This window comes from Eumetopias jubatus, unplaced genomic scaffold (assembly GCF_037043125.1).
Source record: "Eumetopias jubatus isolate StellerSeaLion01/CBP00866 unplaced genomic scaffold, mEumJub1_p1.0 scaffold_2, whole genome shotgun sequence".
NCBI classification, from domain to species: Eukaryota; Metazoa; Chordata; class Mammalia; order Carnivora; family Otariidae; genus Eumetopias; species Eumetopias jubatus.
The window spans coordinates 50,982,642-51,002,294 of record NW_028274808.1 but is presented as its reverse complement, the minus strand read 5'-3'; the positions used below and the strand labels follow the sequence as shown (position 1 = coordinate 51,002,294).

Sequence of the window (19,653 nt, the reverse complement as noted above, 5' to 3'; positions counted from 1 at the left end):
TTGAATACCACTGATTCGATAACTCACCCTTCCTTTCCTCCGGAGGACAGAGTGAGGGGGCTTAGAGGCATCGGGAGTGTTACTTTGAATTCTTGCACATGGAAACACGAGGAATGAGGAATTAAATATCCTCTCCTTAGCACTCTTGGTTCATTAAAGGCCAACTCTTCTTTGGGAAGTTATCATAGGTGGGTAAGAGCTGGAGAAAGGGCAGCCTTCCCCCACTCCCAAACAAGAGTTAAACTAACACCGGAAGCTCATATAGCTTCAGTTTTGTGCTGCTGTACATACTTAACCATATATCTTTCCCCAGTTTATAGCCCACTTTGTTATGCTGCCCACTTTTATTTGAAGGCAAAAGAAAAAACAAACAACAAAAAACTAAAAACTAAAAAACTCCAAATCAGGTCATTTTAAACAAGCATCCTTAAGTTTCCTGAAACAGGCAAAATTGTTTTTAACTTGTTCTCCCACATCATGTGCCATAAAGAGAGGCAAATGCTTAAGGAGAAAGAGCATAGTTTTAGAACGAGACACTTAGGTTTGAATCCCAATTTTGTCACTGAACAAATTAATCTCTCTGTGCTGTTCTTTCCTTATTACCCTATAAAATAGAGAGCGCAAGACCTACCATGTAGGGTTGGTGTGAGGATTAGAGCTAAAGTATGCCAGGTATTTGCCACACAGAACAAAAGGTAGCTTCCAGTGTTAATAAAATGAAAAATATAGACTTAAACTTGTTGAATGCTTAAAAAATAATTTCACCTGTTTTACACAGGCAAGTTTCTTAGGCAGGTCTCCTTTCAACACTGCTGGGAAACAGGGATACTGATTAATATTTGGGTATTTTGTCTAGTTATCTGTAGGCACACTCATGTCTGAACGTGAGCACAAAACTAATGTGCCAGTAAGGCTCCTCTGTGTAGTACTGGTTATCTCTGTGCTGTATGCAAATCGAGGTTTAAATTTAAGATCTCATATCCTCATTTGTTTTTTATTTCTAAGAGTCTAAATTTGCATTCAGAAGCTTCAGTGCTTTTCTCTTTGTCCTTCAAGCTAATGCATTCAAAGATTGCTGCTGCTTTCTTCAAAACATTTTAGCTCAGTTGAAGAATGCTATAAACTGTTTAAGAGTTTGTTGGTTATATCTTGGGATGTGAAATAAACAAAGGATGTAGGTGCTTTTTTTCTTTTCTAGGACATTTTCTTGTTGTCCCACTCCCTAGCTCCCACTGCTGTGTTCCCCAAAAGTTAATGTAGTTTGCTTTTTGTTAGGTAGGCTTGACAAACCTTTTGTACCTATAACCCCCCTCCCCCGTCCCCCACATACCACTTAGTCTCTTTGGGGACTGGAACCCATTTCCTCAGGGTTTGTTTCCCTATTCAGGAAGCCAGCCTTCATGATGGAGGGAAGGAGGACCAAAACAAAACCATGTGAAAAATAATGCAGAGAAGGAAGAGCCACCACTCAAAATTTGCTTTAGCAACCTGGGCCTGGAAAGAAAATGCAATGTTGATGATTTCACAAGACGTGTATGGTTTTGATTTTGTCCCTCCAGCTGAGTACTGCTTCTCTCTTGATTTGAATCCCCAGTCTAGTATTTAATTGTTGACCTTGAGCAAGATTACTCAATCTTTCTGAGCCTTGGTTTCCTCACTTCTAAAATGAGGGCAGTAATAGGATCTATCCTTTAGGGTTGTGGAGGATTAAAGAAAATAATACATGGAATGCACTTATAATGATGCTTGGACCCAGGAAGATCACAGACCTTTTATTGGACCTAGATTTGAATCCCAGTCTGCTTAGTTCCCAAGTGATGTTCTTTCTGCCACACACAGGATATTGCACAGTAGTGTGAAGTCGGTTGTGTAGGGAGTAGTAGTTCTGCCAGATTCCTGAAGTAGCAGAGAGGTTGGATGAGGTTAAGTGACCACTAGGATCACAAAGCTAGTGAAAGGCAGAACCAAACTGAAGAAGGGTTTCTATCTAACTGTTGGGGTAGAGTACTTTTCCTCCAGCAACATGCCATTAAGACAGTCTTGGATGTCTAATTTGTTATTTTATCCCCTGTCTGGCAAGGTGCTTGAGGACTTTAGTTAAGTGCATGGTTCCATCTGATTACAGATGCTTAAATAGTTAGAAACTGGAGACAAAGTATAACGACTGTTTTAGGCCTAATGATTTGGGTCTATGTGTTGAGTCATCCAGTGTGGACATAAGTAATTAAGGACAGTTTACTAAAATTAATTTATACATGTAGAGCTTGGTCCAAAAAAGGTTGGTTTAAATTTAGAATGCAGGGGTGCCTGGGTGGCTCAGTCCTTAAATGTCTGCCTTCGGCTCAGGTCATGATCCCAGGGTCCTGGGATCAAGCCCCGCATCGGGCTCCTTGCTCTGCGGGAAGCCTGCTTCTCCTTCTCCCACTCCCCCTGCTTGTGTTCCTGCTCTCACTATCTCTCTGTCAAATAAATAAATAAAAAAAATAAATAAATTTCGAATGCAGTTTTGCACATCTGGACCATAAAATGTATTAAATGTGAAGTTAAATATATACTGAGCATGTGACCTAGTGTTTTACTCTTAGCTATCCAAGGGAAATAAAAATGAATGTCTACACAAAGACTGTGAAGTCACTCAGAAGTGGTTAAAGAGGTAGAGAAATGAAAAAAATAATAGTTAGAAATGGTACTGTGGTACTACATACTACATAATTGTGAATGAGAATAAAGAAAAAGTGTAGATTTGACCAGAAGTTTGTCAATCCTTATAGTCTAAAAGTAAGGATTAGAAATTCGATTATGAGAATTTTTCTGTTCTCTATAGTGAAACACTTCTTACAAGATTCAACCTCATTGGTCATTATGGAAATGTAAATTAAAATCTCAGTGAGAGGCCACTCCACACCCACTTGAACGGCTACATACAAGGCAGACAATACTCAGTGATGGTGCAGATGGAGAGCAACTATAGCTCTCACCTGTGGCTGGTGGGAATGGAAAGCAGTACATATACTTTGGAAAAGAGCTTGATTGTCTCCGGAAAGATAGATCTATCTACATTACCCTATGACCTGACATTTCTTCTCTTAGGCATCTCTTCAAGAGAAATAAAAATAAGTGTCTATACAAAGACTTGTTCTTGAATGTTCATAGCAGCACTATTCATAATAGCCCCAAGCCAGAAACAGTCCAAATACTTATAACTGGTGAACAGATAAACAAAATACTATTCAGCAGCAATAAAAAGGAACTAAGAATCGGTAACATGCTACAACATGGATGAAACATGCTAAGTGAAAGACACCGGTTGCTCCCATTTGTAGGCTTCCATTTCTGTGAAATGTCCAGAAAAGATGAAGGACAGAAAGCAGATGAGTGGTTGCCTGGGGCTGAGAGTAGGTCCTGGAATTGACTGTAGTCAGTCATGAGGGAACTTTTTGGAGTGACGGGAATGCTCAAAGCATGGGTAATTTACTTGTGGATCAGCTGGATCTTGGCCTGTTTTTAAGTTTTGTTAGGTTGGGGCCAGAGTAGCCTTTATTCTAGGGCAAGTTTAGCTGTACACCTAAATTGTGGCCTTTTGGGGCTCTCTACCAAATGCCCCATAGTGTTCAAGGAGATCTGTCCAGTGTGGCTGGTTGTAACTCATATCTCCGAGCCCCATGTTAGCTCTTCAAATTGTTCAGTGTACACCTACTTCTCCAGCAGGAGTTCTTCCCCAGATAGTTTTATGGCCTGTGGGTGTCTCCCCTTTTGCGTGTGCGATTTAGTATTCAGTCAGAGACAGTTGGGGGGGTGGGTGCCCTGCACCTTCCTGGGGTTCTTCCTCTGGACTGTTCCCTTCTGTCTGGCCAGCAAATTCCAGCTGCCTCAGATGTCCAGTCTTACCATCTCAGCCCAGGCCAACCTGTTCTGGCTTGGTTCCCTCTTCCTGTACAGAATGTCTCTAGGTAGAATGCCTGGGCAGTTGTAGGGCCCCTCTCACTCATTTGCCTTCTCCCCAAGATCATAATCCCTCACTGCCTGGTACCCATTTTATGAAAACATTGGCTTCATATCTTTTGTGCAGTTTTTCTTTGTGGTAGGAGAGCTAGACCCAGTTATTCTGTCTTGGCTAGAGTTTCAGACTTACATTAGCTACCTTGTTGAATATTGAGGGGAGACATTTCCTGCAGCTCCTATGGCAGACAATTATTGGAAGTCAGACTACTCTACAGAGCTTTTGTAGCAAACGGTGCTTTTGTGCAAATGAAGAAAAGGTGGCCCCTCTGTCCAGGCCAGTTAGAAACAGGCATCCCTTTCTGAGCTGTCTCAGCCTTGGGAAAAGCAAATGGTGCCTTTGTCTTTGACCTCTTGCTTTGTTATGACCTGTTTTCTCCTTGGTCCATGTAGCAGGGGCTGTGCTGTAGCTCCTGCTGAACCTCTGCGCCAGGTGCCTTTGTGAAGTACACAGACATACAGCTGTGTGTCATGGTCAGTAGACTAGCTCAACGTGGTACAGCTCTTCCTCCGGCTGCACGCAGTATGTAAATTGCTGGGGCAAATGAAAATTAATACTGTTATTCTGGAACATTTATACTCCAGTTGTACCTCATATGTTGACAAAGACTTGCTGGAAACTTCTTTTTTCTATATCCCCCATTCAAAAGAGGGGTCAAATAAATTTGGCAAGAAGTTAAAGCAAAAGGACAAGGAAGAAGGTGCTTCACGTTATTTTGAATCACCATGGTAGGAAAATGTCTCAGGAACTCATTTTAGTAAATATTTTAAGATCAGATATTTCCTTTGGGTTCTCATTAGCTTGTTTGGAACAAATGTTATCTGCCACACGCATTTTGTTTCTGTCAAACTAAACAAAATGGAGTCCTAGAAATTTGGGGGGAATGTGGTGTTTCCTGGGGGGGTCATTATTTTGGGCAGCGAGGCTGGAAATGATACTGGGTGTGTTTGGGTGTGACTTCACCTGGAAAGGATCAGAACAAGAAACATTTAATCACACAGCCCTCTTTGTAAGGGATGATGGTTTACAGGACTGGCTTTGTGCTCTGGAAAGGTACTTGGAATTTATGTGTTTTTGGCAATCAAAAAAAGTATAATGAATAATATTTCTATGAACTTTTATTTTTAGATTCTGTCCCCTCGAGCCCATTACCCTGTCTTTTTTTGTTGAGACATAATTGACATAATACTAGTTTTATGTGTACAACATGATTTCATATTTGTATGTATTGCTAAATGATCACAATAAGTCTAGTTAACATCCATCACCATACATAGTTACAATTTTTTTTCTTGTGATGAGGACTTTCAAGATCTAGCAAACTTTCAAATAATACAATACCCTCTGTTTTAATTACACTTCTCATTCATTCCTTGATCCACTGTAGTCTTGACTACAGCTTTGTGGCTCTCAGGGTAGATCAGTGATCCTTTAAGAGCTAACCCTAGTTTCTTTACAGCCCTAGCAGCTAGAATGAACAGGAGACTCACGATCTAGGTACCTGCCCAAAGCTTGTGCCACATCCCGATGATTAGCTGTAAGAGAACAGAAGCAACATAAGGTATTTTGCAAGTTATATCCTGCCTGGGGAGGAGAGTCTGAGTGATGAGTTGTCTCACAGAATCTCAGGGGAAATGAGCTCTGGGAGTGTAATTAAAGCAGCTCTTTGAATTGGTCTTTAAATTGGACTTTCAGAGACCCAGTCCTGCTGTGTTAACCTCCCTTTGCAGTGGCCTTTGTGACATTTGATTAATGCCAGTCTGGGATGCATCACAAGGTGGAAGGAGCTTTTTTCTTGAATTTCTGAGGCTTGGGCAGGTTGGTCCACTGTAAGCCACAGAGAGTAAATGAGGTGTGGCTGAGTCCCCATCAAAATTGGGAGACAGACCAAAAGGAGCCTTCTACCCCTACCTCACCCTGCCCCCCACCCCCCTTAATTTGCTTGCTCTCTCAATAGTGATTAATACTGCTTATTCTCCTTCCTTCTTGAAACTCTCTTTTCCCTGTGATGCTGCTCTCACCTGGTTTTCCTCCTCCTTTGGTCATTACTTTTTGGTTTCTTTTCCGAGTACCTTGTTACAGAAAAAAAATTTGCAAGGTAGTGTTATTTTCTTATTGTCCTGATGCCTTTCATTTATATTTGGTCCTCGGTGCCTTTCTTATTTCTTATCTACAATGTTAGCTAATCAGCCTGTGGATATTAAACTGAGACCATGCAAATGAGAACAAATAGAGGCTATTTGTTCAATGTTTACTATAGCAAGGGAGTCTGCTACTGTCACTTGGGTTTGGCAGAAACTCAAAGGCAGGCAGGGGACCACAAAAGCTTTATAGTAAAAAAAGAAAAGAAAGGAAAAAAAGGAGGACTTCAGGTGTGCTTCTGATGGAGGTTGTTGGCATGAGGAAGCTGGAGGCTGGTTAACTAGAAGCAGGTGTCACTTGTGGTTGGTTAGGGAGTATATTTGGCTTTTTATCTGGTTGGTCCTGAGTTGCAAGCATGGGCAAAAAATAGGAAAGCTCGTAGTCACTGACCAATTCCTGACTGTTCTGGGTCAATTGCCACAGAAGTTGTTGGGTTTAGTGTCATATATGGTCTGGCCATCGTCCATTTGTATATTCAGTCTTTCAAGCCAAACACGGATTAGGATATGAAGCTCAATAGCTCTTAGGAAAATGTCTCTACAGCACTCTTTCTTAACCTTTTTGGGGTTTTAGACTCTAGAGAATCTGAAAGTTATAGCTCCTCTGCCCAGGAAAAAAAAATTTAGGAATTCACAGACCCACTGAGGCCCATCCATGGACCAAAGATCTCACTTATTTTCATGCATATTTAACAATTTCCTCATTGTGTTACTGTAATTCGATATTTTGTTTTTGTGAATTTTTGACTATTACATGTTTCCCTATATTGTAGGAGTCACTGCTAACAAGTATATATGCAAAGGTGTTTAAACACCATTTTTATGCAGTATCACAGGAAGTGATATGATAGATGAGTCAACATTCTGTGATACTGAGGAATAAGCTCATTCAATAGCAAAAAGGTTAAACTTTTTATCATTTCAATGTTTTTTTATAAAAAGCTTCCTGAAACATCTTATTTCCCTGAGGGGGAAGTATCGATGGAAAATAATAATGGCTTAGAATCTTTTTCATGATGAACATGAAGAGCTTCTTGAGGGCAAGGACTTGTATCTTATTTAATTTCTTTCTTTCCTTCTTTCTTTTCTTTTTTTTTTTTTTTTAAGTAAGCTCCACGTCCAGCATGGAGCCCAACACAGGGCTTGAACTCATGACCCTGAGATCATGACCTGAGCTGAGATCAAGAGTCTGATGCTTAACCGACTGAGCCACCCAGGCACCCCAGTCCTGGTCTCTTCTGTATAGAAAAGCATGGTGTCTGTTTTTTTTCTGTTTCTGGAAGCCTTTTTTGCTTTTGATTCAAATATATTCTGAATAGTTGGTAAATGGCATTCTAATCTGACTAAAAAATATATTACCATATATATCTCATAGCAAATATTTTTTGGATGAGTATCAGGACACTAGAAGAATTATAGAGACCCTGGGGATAGTGTAAATCAGGAGTTAATTTAACCACTGAACAATTTAGACAAGCTCATCATCTCATGGCAAATTCCGACGAGCATTATTGAGTGCCTACCATATGTCAGGCACTGGGAAAACAAAGAAGAATGAAACATGCCCTGTGTTCTCAAGGAGCTCGTAATCAAGGGGAAGAAATAATGGCTACAACACTTTCTTGGGAAAGAAGACCTAGGGGACTTAAAAGTTCCTAAAAATGAATGGAGAAGGTACCTTTTTGTTTTTTTTGGACAAGAAGTCCATCACCAGGCTGGAAAGTGGGAGGAAGTACACAGGTCGCCAAAAGTACAAAAGTAACCAAGCCTGAAGGATGTGACATGTCCAAATATGTGTAAAGCACAAGGCACTGGGGGGAGGAGCAGTAGAATGGGGGAGGAGCAGTAGAAGACTGAGGCTTGGGAGGTGGAAAGACGTTAAACCCCAACTTAACATTGCATCATGACTCAAATCACAATAATGATGATATCTAACATTTATGGAGCGTGCATGAATGTGCATCAGAGCCTTTCCTGCTCAAGGAGTGGATTTTATCTTCCAGGGGATAGGGAGCCAATGAAGGGTTTTAGGCAGAATTATGACCTGCTGAGACATGTGGTTTAGATACGTAGTGAATGAGTGAAGAGTTGTAGACAAGAGATAGGAGGCAGAATGAGCACAGTTAGGAAGCTATGTGGTAGGTAGACCTAGAGGCCGATGAAGAAATAGGGCGTCGCTGTGTCTGCTTCCTCTCTATATGCTTTTTACTTCCTATGGGAAGGCCTCTGTGCAAATGCCACTCCACGAAGCCTCTCCTGACCACCCCGTTTAAAATGTCAACCCCAGCTTCACTCTGTACTCCTCTTCCCTGCTGTATTTTTTTTCCCATAGCTCTGTTATGTTACATATTCATCCGTTCATTCAATTGTAGTAAAATTTAAGCTCTTAGAGAGCTGGGAGTTTTGTCTGATTTGTTCAGTGCAGTTTTGCCAGTACTGAGATTAGGACCTGGCTTATCGTAGATAGTCAGTAAATATCGCCGAAGGAGAGAGTGAATGTGGGCAGGAAAGAGGGGATGGGTTTGAGAGATGTTTCAAAGATGAAAGTCATGTCTCAGGAGAAGGATAAACACAGCAATCTTCATTTAGTTAGCTAAGCAGTTCTTACCGTTGTTAAGTAGTGAAGTATTTAGTTGGGGAATGCTTGTAAATTGAGTTTCCACTTAAGGAAGCTAAGGAGATCTTTGCTAAGCAAAGGATTTGGGCAGTAATTAGAGTAATGAGCTAGAAATTACAGTTTTTCTCAACCTGCTCGCTGACATAAACCCCGAGTTAACATTGCTTCATGAATCAGAATTGAGCAGGCACGAATGTGTGTGCATCAGGCATGATATATATGCTCTTTTTTTCCTTGAAGCCTGTAGCCTTTCCACTTTAAGTCTGAATTCTAGGCCTGTGACTGCTTATAGTGAAGATAAGCTTTAGCTTGAATTGTATTTCATAGCTACTAATTCTAATGACATTGTTGCATGTGACATTTGAGTTTGGGATTCCATGTTTAGGATTTGATAGCCAGGATTGTGTGTGGCGATATCAAAGGGGATTGTCTTATTTAATTGGGTGGGCAGAATCTGTAGTGTAGTCCTGATAGGATTGTGAAGGCACTCTACCTAGGTTCTTGGGATTGGATTTAGAAACACTCTCTTTATTTTTGTGAATTTGCAAGCATGGATTTTGAATACGGATAAAACCCTGTTCTGCTTTCTTTCTTAATAGCAGGAATTAAAACTCAGCTGCCGCCTGGCAGATAGGTCCACATGGAAGACAGTAGTAGTTCAGGTCTAGCCAGTGGTGGTATGTGGGAATTTAGGCCTTGTGTTTCCAGATCCTCTGAATTTTTAAGAGAATTCTTGATGTGGAATCTTCTGATTTTCGACTTTTGGTCAGTACTGTGAGGACTAAAGAAAAGACAGCTGTGGGTTATAATTGGGCCTTTGGACCTTGAGTGTGTGACTTCTGGCTTGGAGACAAGTCTGGCTCTGGATAGAGTTAGGGGACAGGAGAGTTAATTTCATACTCTGTAAACACTTTCTCCTGTTAATTCCAGTCCAACCAAGGAGAAATCCAACACAATAAAACTGGAGAAATATGGGTTCATAAAATTAGAAATCAAAGATACCCACAAATACTGAGAGAAATAACTATAAGAACTTTCTTTCTTGGAGTCTAAGATTAGTCTTTCAATAATCTGTCCTAATCTCTTGTATACCTTGGAGTTATTTTAACATGTAATTATTAAAACAAATATGTATTATTCTGTTAACGTAGATATGAAATATATTTCACAATCCCCCCCACCCCCACAAGTACACCAATATTGTTTTAATTCTTCGGCCAGATTTAAGCTTTCTTAGAGCTCAGGTGGACAGTGGATTTAAATTTACTCTGTGTGTGTGTTTGACAGATGGGAAGAAGCAGGTGATTTGCAAATGACTGAGTTAATAGTGAGTGTATTCTTTGAATTATGCTATCCCAGTGTTGGTAATTGAAATTGTGGAATTTATAAACAAGGGTTGTCATGTTTCTAAAGTTTTGTGATTGTGAAATATGCCAGTTGTAGTTCAGGGGCCATATTTTTTGGATGTTCCTCTGTTCTCAACCAGTTGTAGTTTGTGTGGGTGGAAGACTCCAGTAGAAGAAGATTATCAAACTGTCTTTTCTCTTGATTTAAAGCAAGGACTGCATATCAGAGATAGTGACCCAAATGTTCTTCCATTTTTAAAGGCCCCCTCCCCCCTCAACTTCTGGGATACTCAGCGCTTCCCATTTCTGATCTTTTCTTGCATTCCCTGGATGCATTTTCTGTCTTCATGTAATGTGTTTCATTATAATTATCTCCTAGTTTCATGGAAGATGAGGTTTGTATTTGTTCTTTGTTTGCTTTATTGTTCGGGGGATGATTTTTAGAGAGCAGAAATGGTGGTGGAAATGGTTTTATTCTATTGGGAATAAATGTGATCAGGAATAACATAAGGGACCTAATTTAGATAGGATGTTTAAGAGAGATAGAGGTAGGGAAATAATAATTAAGTGGAGAAACGATGTATGGATAAGAGTCAGCTTCAAGATTTCGAGGCAGAAAGAAAATCAAGAATGAAAGTCCTGAAGCTAGAAAACTGGGCACCCCGGGCCAGTCAGAGGTGGCCAGGGTTGGCAAAGGGCAGCCGGTGCTGGATTGAGGGTAAAACAGAAGTGGGGGCCAGGCCATAGGGAGAGCTTAAAACAAAACTTGCTGAATAACAAAGAGCCTTGTTGTGGATACTGATAAATGTGGAGAGGTATATACTCTGTCTTTAGACCTTATAGTCTAGCTGAGGAGATGACCCATGTATTAAAAAGTTTATTTTATGTGACCAAATGGTAGGTAATATGTGAGCACTAGAGATAGTTTTGACTTGAATTAGGGAGGAAAACTCACTTTTGGCTGGAATTCTTGTGGAAGGTTTCTTTTTCTTTTCTTTTCTTTTTAAAGATTTTATTTATTTGACAGAGAGACACAGCGAGAGAGGAACCACAAGCAGGGGGAGTGGGAGAGGGAGAAGCAGGCTTCCCACTGAGCAGGGAGCCCGATGCGAGACTTGATCCCAGGATCCTGGGATCATGACCTGAGCCAAACGCAGACGCTTAACGACTGAGCCACCCAGGCGCCCTTGTGGAAGATTTCTTAAGGGAGCTAGAATTTGATCTGAGTTTTTCTTTTGGGGTAGGGCTTGAATAAACAGAGTTGTTGGAGGGAGTGGCATTATGAGTGTAGGTCTGTGGAATACAGAAGTACACTAGCTTGCTGGAGAGGAGGAATCTCCTAGGGCTGTGATGTGGGAGATGATGCTCGACCAGTAACTTGGTTTACCTCTGATGTACCAGGGGTCTGCAAGTATCAGTGCTAGAAATAAGCAGAAATAGAACTTGTTGAATGCTTGGTGTTCGTGTTCTTATTCTAGATAAAAAGAGCTCTACAAGTGATCCGGTGTATAAGTTCTCCTTCCTTCTGCAACATCCTTATCAGCTACTTTTCTCTCGTTATATAGTTCCACTCATGGGGAGCTGGCTGTTTAACACAGTGCTAATAATTCTTGTATTGGAGAGGATATCCCTCGTCTTTTATCTTTCTCGAGGGGGTCCTACCAAATTCAGCCTCTAAGCTGACCTAGAACAAGTCTGTTTCTCCTCCTACCCCCAAATGTGTGAGTACCCTCAAATCTGAAGGTGGCATCGATGCGTCTTCCTTGAGTCTTCCCTGCGCCCGGCTACGTTATTTCTAGTTCTTTGATCTATTCTTTCAGTGGTAGTGTTTTCAAACCTTCTATATCCTCAGTGCTGTTCTCCAGAATATTCTACTTTATCAATAATGCTTTTAAAATTTATTCTTCAAAAATGAAGGGAGTACTCCAAATGTCAATGAGACACTAAACAGGGCTTTTAGTGATGTTTTTATTAAAGCTGGCGAGATAAGCGAAGATTGACTCTTTTGTGAGTCTATTCACTGTTGAAAATTGTAGTCAGATCAAGCTTTATTCCTTATGCAGGAAGCACATAGGGGGAGGGTTGGCCAAGAAAAAAATAATGATCATCACACAAATTGTTGTTTGGTTGCTGGTACTGCCAGCTAAGTCCAAAAAACAACAATATCATAGAATGGCTGTATCAGAATAAGCTCTTTGTGATGTATACATCCGTTATGGAGCGGGCTGGAGAGAGACCCTGTTAAAAAAGAGATTCCAAATATTTCTAATTGTGAAGGTTTGAGAAACTTAAACAAATGTTTAAAATTAAAAGAGGTGTTGGTATTTGGATGTGATGTTCAATTTTGATAGTTGGACAGCAGTAATTGATTTGTAACTTGTCCTTCTACTGATACTGTTTTGTGTTTTACACATACGGGATATTGTGTAGTTTATTTTGGGCCCAATATTGATTTTATATTTATTATGGTCAAAAGTATCAATAAAAATTTCCAAAGATCACTAATTTATTTAAAATCATCATTAAATTTCTTCTTCATATTGTGGCATTTAAAAAATTAGAATTGTAATTGGACTTAATTTTATGGTATAATGTGTTATTTAAATGAGAAGTGAGCTGTACCCCTGAACCAGGTCAGTAAAAAGAAGGAGATGAGTAGCTTCTTTATAGATAACTGTTTTATCCAAACTATGCAACTAAATCATTTGTTTCCCAAGTTTACCTCTTCCTAAAAAAGCGCATCTGTCCATATCGATCCACCTGGGCGTTAACACCTCCAATAACTAGACAGTCACCATTTGGGAAACAGTAATTGTTGCAGGCAAGATTCATCAATGGATGCTCAAATTTGTGGGTGAAAGTATGATGAGAGACGGTATTTATATAGTCTCAAAGTCTCCCCCAATAAGAAAAATGTACAAAGGGAAAATTAGTAATGTTACATCGAGAAACCTAGTAAATGCAGCCATAAGCAAATAATCATAGAGTTGCCATCATCAGTTATGAAACATGGATGGACATTGTCATGTACTTTCTGGTGTGAGGCACTGAGAAGGGCACAACATTACCTGTAGTGTTGTGCTTGCCAACCCAAACTTAGTTATGGGGAAACATTAGAGAAACCCACATTGAAGGACATTCTACAAAATAATTGGCCAGTACTCTTCAAGTGTCAGGGTCATGAGAGAGACTGTCCCAGATGGGAGGAAACAGACAACCACATGCAAGGTGTAATCCTGGACCAGAAAAGGGACATCAGTGGGATACAGTTGGCAAAACATTTTTATAAGGTTAGCTCTAGATTATTTAATAAGTTTTGTATTGGTGGTTAATTTCCTGGTTTTGATCATAATGACTGTGGTTATGTAAGACATCCACATTTGGGGAAGCTGGGTGAAGGGTACACAGGAATTTTTTGTACTACTTTTGGAATGTTTTTTGAGCCTGAAGATATTTAAAATGAAGTTAAGCAGCAACAACAAAAAGTAATTCAACTCAGCTGAGAGATACCAAGACTTTCATGTTTTTACTTTGTGACGGCTCTTTTGATTGGTCAGGGACTGGTTTTCTTTGCTTCCTAAATCTCCGCTGGGAGCTGGATAGCTGAGGTTTCTAAACAAGGAATTTGGGGAGAAGTTAGCCATTACCATATTGGATTGCAACTATACTTTGAAAGGTTTTGTTTCATTAATTAATTTACTTATTTATTTTTGTACGGAGCTGTAATTACATCTTTGGGTTTCCAGTGGCTTTGTAGGTTATTTGAGCTTGACTGCTGTAGTCACCAGAATCCCTAGTTGGAAACTTAGCTCTGTTATTAATTTACTGGTTTGTTTCTGTTTTTATTAGGTTCTGAATTCAGGTTATTCTCATGGATTCTTCTGTGATGTGTCCTATATTGCATCTTATATTTGTTGATTGTCTCTTAGGAAGAGCTGATTTTTGTATAAAATATTTTATTTAAACTTGAAATATCATACTAAATATCTTATTTTTCCCTCAGGAAAAACAGTCTGGAATTTCATAAATATGATGAATAAGTAAACTTACATTGGCATAAGCACCAGGTGGTAACATTTTATTGGTAATAATTAGAATGGAGGAAATTAATACATTGGGAAGGGTTTCTGTTAGCAAGAACAGTTGTTAATGTATGACTCATAGATTGGATCTAGAAGAAACTTGATGAGGCTGTTTTGAGCAGTGTGGAAGAGGGGAAGAACGTGGACTTGGGAATCAGACCTAGTTTGACATCCCATCACTGCTTGTTATTGTGTCTTGGACAGGTTCGTTTAACTTTTCTGAACCTTAAGTTTCTCATCTGTAAAACTGGAAGTCAGACTGAAAAAGACAAATACCATATGATTTCACTCATATGTGGAATCTAAAAAAACAAATTAAATGAATAAATAAACAAAAAGCAGAATCAGAGCTATAAATACAGAGAACAAATTGATGGTTGCCGGAGGGAAAGTGGGCGTGGATGGGCAAAATGGGTGAAGGGGTGTGGGAGGTGCAAGCTTCTTGTTACGGAATGAGTAAGTCATGGGGATGAAAGGCACGGCACAGGGGATACAGTCAGTGATACTGTAACAGCACTGTATGGTGATGGATGGGGGCCGCACTCGGGGTGAGCATGGCAGAGTGCAGAAACTTGTGCAGTCGGGCACCTGGGTAGCTCAGTTGGTTGGGCGACTGCCTTTGGCTCGGGTCATGATCCTGGAGTCCCGGGATCGAGTCCCACATCGGGCTCCCTGCTCAGCGGGGAGTCTGCTGCTCCCTCTGACCCTCTTCCCTCTCGTGCTCTGTATCTCTCATTCTCTGTCTCTCAAATAAATGGATAAAATCTTAAAAAACAAAACAAAACTTGTGCAGTCACTAGTTGAACACCTAAAATTAACGTATTAACGTTGCTTATACTCAACAACAACAGCAACAACAAAGCCCCGAAAAACAAAAAAGCACAAAGATGACAGCATTTGTCAGTGACCTCAGATACCTACCAGTATCTCACAGGTTTTTTTGTCGGGAAGTTTTTCCGAGTCTGGAAAAACTACTTTCTTTTCTAGGTCAGCCACATCGGTCGCCACCCCAGAATCTGACAAGTGTCACTCTTTGGTAGACTTTCCTTGGTGTTTTAATGTTCTTACCTAAAATCATTTGATGCAAATAAGTGTTAAATTTTTTTTTAGAAGAAAATTTTTTATAAGACAGAGGAATAAGAAGTTGTGTAGAAAATGAGAAGGAAGCACTTCTGTGTTCAGTTTCTTTTCAGGTTTTAGGTTTGAGTTGGCATTTTGATCCTCGAGAGAGACCAGTTATTCCTAAAGCTCCAGTTACTGTTTTTGTCTCCAGTTTCCAAAGTCCTTTCCTTTATTTTTAAATTTTCTGATTTTGGCATTGTACCATGATTATGAAAGTGAACATCATTGTTTTGAGGAATTAGACACTGAAGTGTTTAGCATTAAGGGGCATGTCTGCAGCTTACTCTCAGATGAGTAGGAGAAAACTAATATATATTTGTATATCTGTCTGTTTATGGAGGAGGGGAGGCCCAGGGGAGAATGATAATAGTAGCTGTGGTGATGTTAACACTTGGTGAATTTGGGTGAAGGGAGGTCTTTGTGCTATTCTTGCAACTTTTCTCTAAGTTTAAATCTATCTCCACGGTGCCTGGGTGGCTCAGTTGTTAAGCGTCTGCCTTTGGCTCAGGTCATGATCCCAGGGTCCTGGGATTGAGTCCCACATTGGGCTCCCTGCTCAGCGGGAAGCCTGCTTCTCCCCCTCCCACTCCCCCTGCTTGTGTTCCTGCTGTCACTGTCTCTCTCTGTCAAATAAATAAATAAAATCTTAAAAAAAAAATAAATCTATCTCCAAAGTATACTGGGCTTAGTTATATCTCTGTACCCTGAGGAGGTATGAGTCATAGTTTTGGGGTGAGGGAGGTTAGAAGCCCCTGGGTGAGCATAGATCAATAGATAATAAGTGAGTAATTCAGTAAGTAGTAATTCACAGTTGTTCCTTTAACCTTTTTCCTTAGCCAGAGCAGAATTCATTTTTTTATAGAAGGCCCTATCTAGTGAGCTGCTGCTGTATCAAAGCAGAGAAAACTACTTGGAAGTGAAATCAGATGATAGAAAGTAAAAACTCTTTAAATTATATACTTGCAAGACTGATACAAGGATAAGCAGAATGCATAAGGCAGAAATATTAGGACTTTAAAAATTATCCAGTGCTCAGTTAATGTTTCTTTTTACTGAGAGATACAAGTTAGTTTTCTATATTTAAGGACTCTACCCTGCAAGTTTGAGGTTATTAATTTATCCTTTATTTTAAATTGCTATTTGATTTCAAAGTTAATATTTTGTATTCTTACTAAAAATTTACATGGTATTTATTTTCATTTTACCCTTCAAAATTGTCTTCTAACCAAAAAAAATTTTTTTAACTCTCTCCCTCTTCTTTCATGTCCACAACGACATCTCTTTTGGAAATGCAGAAGCCAGCCAAAGGTAAGAGATTTGCTTTATTATGCAATGTTTGTAAAGATCTTATGTGCATATTTTTAAAGTACTGGTAATTTTCTTCTCAAAAATATTTTCTCTCTGTCACTTTGGTAAAAGTAATGCAAGCTGTCAGCCTGTTCATAAATCCGAAATCATTTATTGGCATAGGAGGGACTGGAGGTTTATGGAAAAGCTGTATTTGTACTTTGACCAATTCTGGCCAGTTTCCTGGCAGCTACAACACAGATTCCTTTTGTCCTCTGCTGTTCACCATGATTGGCTCGAAACTGGTCGTTCCAGACTGTGGTCAGAACCGTGCTAGGCAGACTCGTCTATGTTGTTCCCCTGACAGCTGGGGACACATTCTCAGGCCACAGCTTCGTCAGGCAAATGTGCTTCATTTTAGATTTGAGCCCAGATTCTAAAGAAACATCAGTGGAGTGCATCAGTTCTTGTATCTCTCAAGGAATTTATAGGTGTGCCAAAGTGGGCACAAGGACTATATTTTTGAATTGACCATTTGCTGCCATTACTTGGAACTTGTCAGGAAATTCAGATTTTTATCTACATTCTTGGGATTTTGTTTTTGAGTCTGCGGTTGAATTGTAATTCCATTCTCTATTGTTGCTAAAATATGTATAGACACGGCTCTTGGGGACCGAGTAATTTTTTTAATGGTTTAATATGGCACTGGATTTCTTTATAAAAGTAAAAATCAACTTTATTAGTTTTATCTCTTCTGTGAAAAGGTATTGGATTATTTCTGTTTCCTGATTTTTTGATGGAGCCAGAGACTGGAGATTGCAGTAAAGATGTGAGGAAACATTACACGGCCATTTAAAAACTATTCATGTTTTATTTAATTCAATTGTGTCTTAATGTTTAGAGAAAATGTTGACTTGACATAAAAAGTATGGAAGGACCACCACCACATTATTAACATAGTGGTTATGTCTAGGGAGAGGTATCTTGGTGAATGGGAGACCTTTATTTTTCACTTTATATTTTTGTGTTATTTAACTTCGTGCAATGAATGTGTCTTTACTGTTACTTGAAAAAAGTTTTTTTTTTTTAATTTTAAAAGAATAATATTTAGAAAGAAAAGAGCTTGTCTGCTTTAGGAAATTCTTGGCTGACGATTCCTATAACAATTTAAAGATTCCTATAATAGCAAAATTGCTAGGACTTAAAGAGGACCATTCAGCACTGTAAGTAAGAACTAAGTGTTCATTAGTTCCTAACTTTGTACCAGGCTGCGGTGCTTTCATATAATTTGGGGAATGGAGCCAATCCAGCCTAGTGATAAACAGCCTCTTGGCGGAAAGGCTGGTTTCCAATCCCAGCTTCCCCACCTGCCAGCCATCAGGTTCTTCACTTCTTTGTACCTTAGCGTCCCATGAACAGGGCCTAGCACCTGTATTGGCTATTGTAATGGTTACTTTAATAGTAGCTTCTCTACTGGAATTGAGATTTAGAAATGCAGTTGTTAAGGAAATCCCTAAATTAAAAAAAAAAAGAAAGAGAAGAAAGAAAAACCCATAATAATTGAGAGAAGAGTGTCATGTAGAGCCTACTCTCTGATAAGTACACACATATGGTGATGGCACCTTTGAAGTGAGAGCTAAGCTTACAAAAAAGGATAGTTTCTGCTTAACCTTGCTGAGAACAGAATTAAATAAAATTATAAGAGATGAGAGTTGAAAGCTAGTACAGAAGAAACTTAATTTGAACTTCATACTTTATTTATTCTCACCATGCCGTAATGATTCTCACTACGGCTGACGAATGTAGCTTGAAAAGCAGTCCCCTACCGAAATTGTGATACACGGTCCTTTGGGACCACCTTCCATCTTCCTTTTTCTTTTCCTCTTCCGCCTGTTGGAGTGTTGTTAACACAGTGAGCCACCACTCTTGACAGATACATGTTTAGCTTTGGAAATATGTGGAGCATTGTAATGTACAACACAGCGCTTTAACCAGTTGATAGCTTCTGGGCTCCAGGGCTCTTGCCTCTTCCTGGGTATTTTCAGCCATTGGGCTTCGCCTCGCCTTTTGGGCCTAGCTAGCCCATCACTGCCCCCTTCCAGGGAAGAGACGCCTCCCTTGCCTGATGTTTTGCAAAAAGGTATGAGTGTTCTGATCATTTTTTGCTTTAAAGGTCTTCTTAACCAGTTGTCCTGGTGGTTGTCCCCAGGGCTCTCTCGTTGCTCATTTAATTGTTCCCCTGGTGCCCTTCCAGAACTGGTCTTAACCTTTGCAGCCACTCTTCTGCAGTGTTTTGGCCTGTGGTCTCCATGTAGCCCCCACTCCACCCCATTCTGTCCCTCATCGGTCTCATTGCAACTATTTTTCAGGGAGTCTCAATTTCTCATCTAGGTACAAGCGAGAAATCTAGTTTTCAAAAACTTAATTCTCCTTTCCCCTCTTCTTTCTCCTTTTGGCCCTTTCACTTCCTATCTCCCTCCATCATTTTGAGTTGATTTCAGGTGGGAGAGGGATATAGGCATGTATACTTAATTTACCACCTTAATCTACTTTCCTTTCTTTAAAAAACTTTTAGACCTTTGGTCCAGGTAGCCTGTGAGTTCAGACAGATGTAATCTCCTACCAACTCCAAACTCATAGCAGGAACAAAGAAAATATTTCTAAAATACTAAAATCATGTCATCATATTCAAAAACAACAATGTAACTTCAGGGACTAGCTGAAGCCATGTATTTACTGGGTGTTGGGATCAGAGGCAGGTTCTCAGAGGTGATTAGTTCACCTCTTGCAGATTAGAGGGGGCCTGATGTATGGGTGAGGACTGGAAAAATCAGTGAAAACTGATTTGAGTTAGGCTCCAACATGAATGAAGCCTTAAGGAAGGAAAGGGTTCTGGCCACCAACATTGAGCTGTATGTGTAGATTGGAGGGCGTGGAGATGTTGGACTTCCGGAAGACTGAAATCTGGGCTTCTGTAGCTGGGAGTGGCAGTGTGGCTAGTCATGTAAAGGTGGCCAGAGAGAGAGGAAAAAAACAAGCAACCACATAAACCATAAAA

The 19,653-nt window shown here is 39.9% G+C and overlaps 1 protein-coding gene across 1 annotated transcript in view; it reads left to right on the top strand.

Moving 5' to 3' along the window:
* Nucleotides 1-19,653, top strand: part of KIF13B (kinesin family member 13B) — a 196,845-nt gene that overhangs the window by 48,166 nt on the left and 129,026 nt on the right. Inside the window, exon 3 of the mRNA XM_028114271.2 lies at nucleotides 16,604-16,616. Coding sequence (XP_027970072.1) covers nucleotides 16,604-16,616 — 13 coding nt within the window. The remainder of the gene's footprint in view (nucleotides 1-16,603; nucleotides 16,617-19,653) is intronic.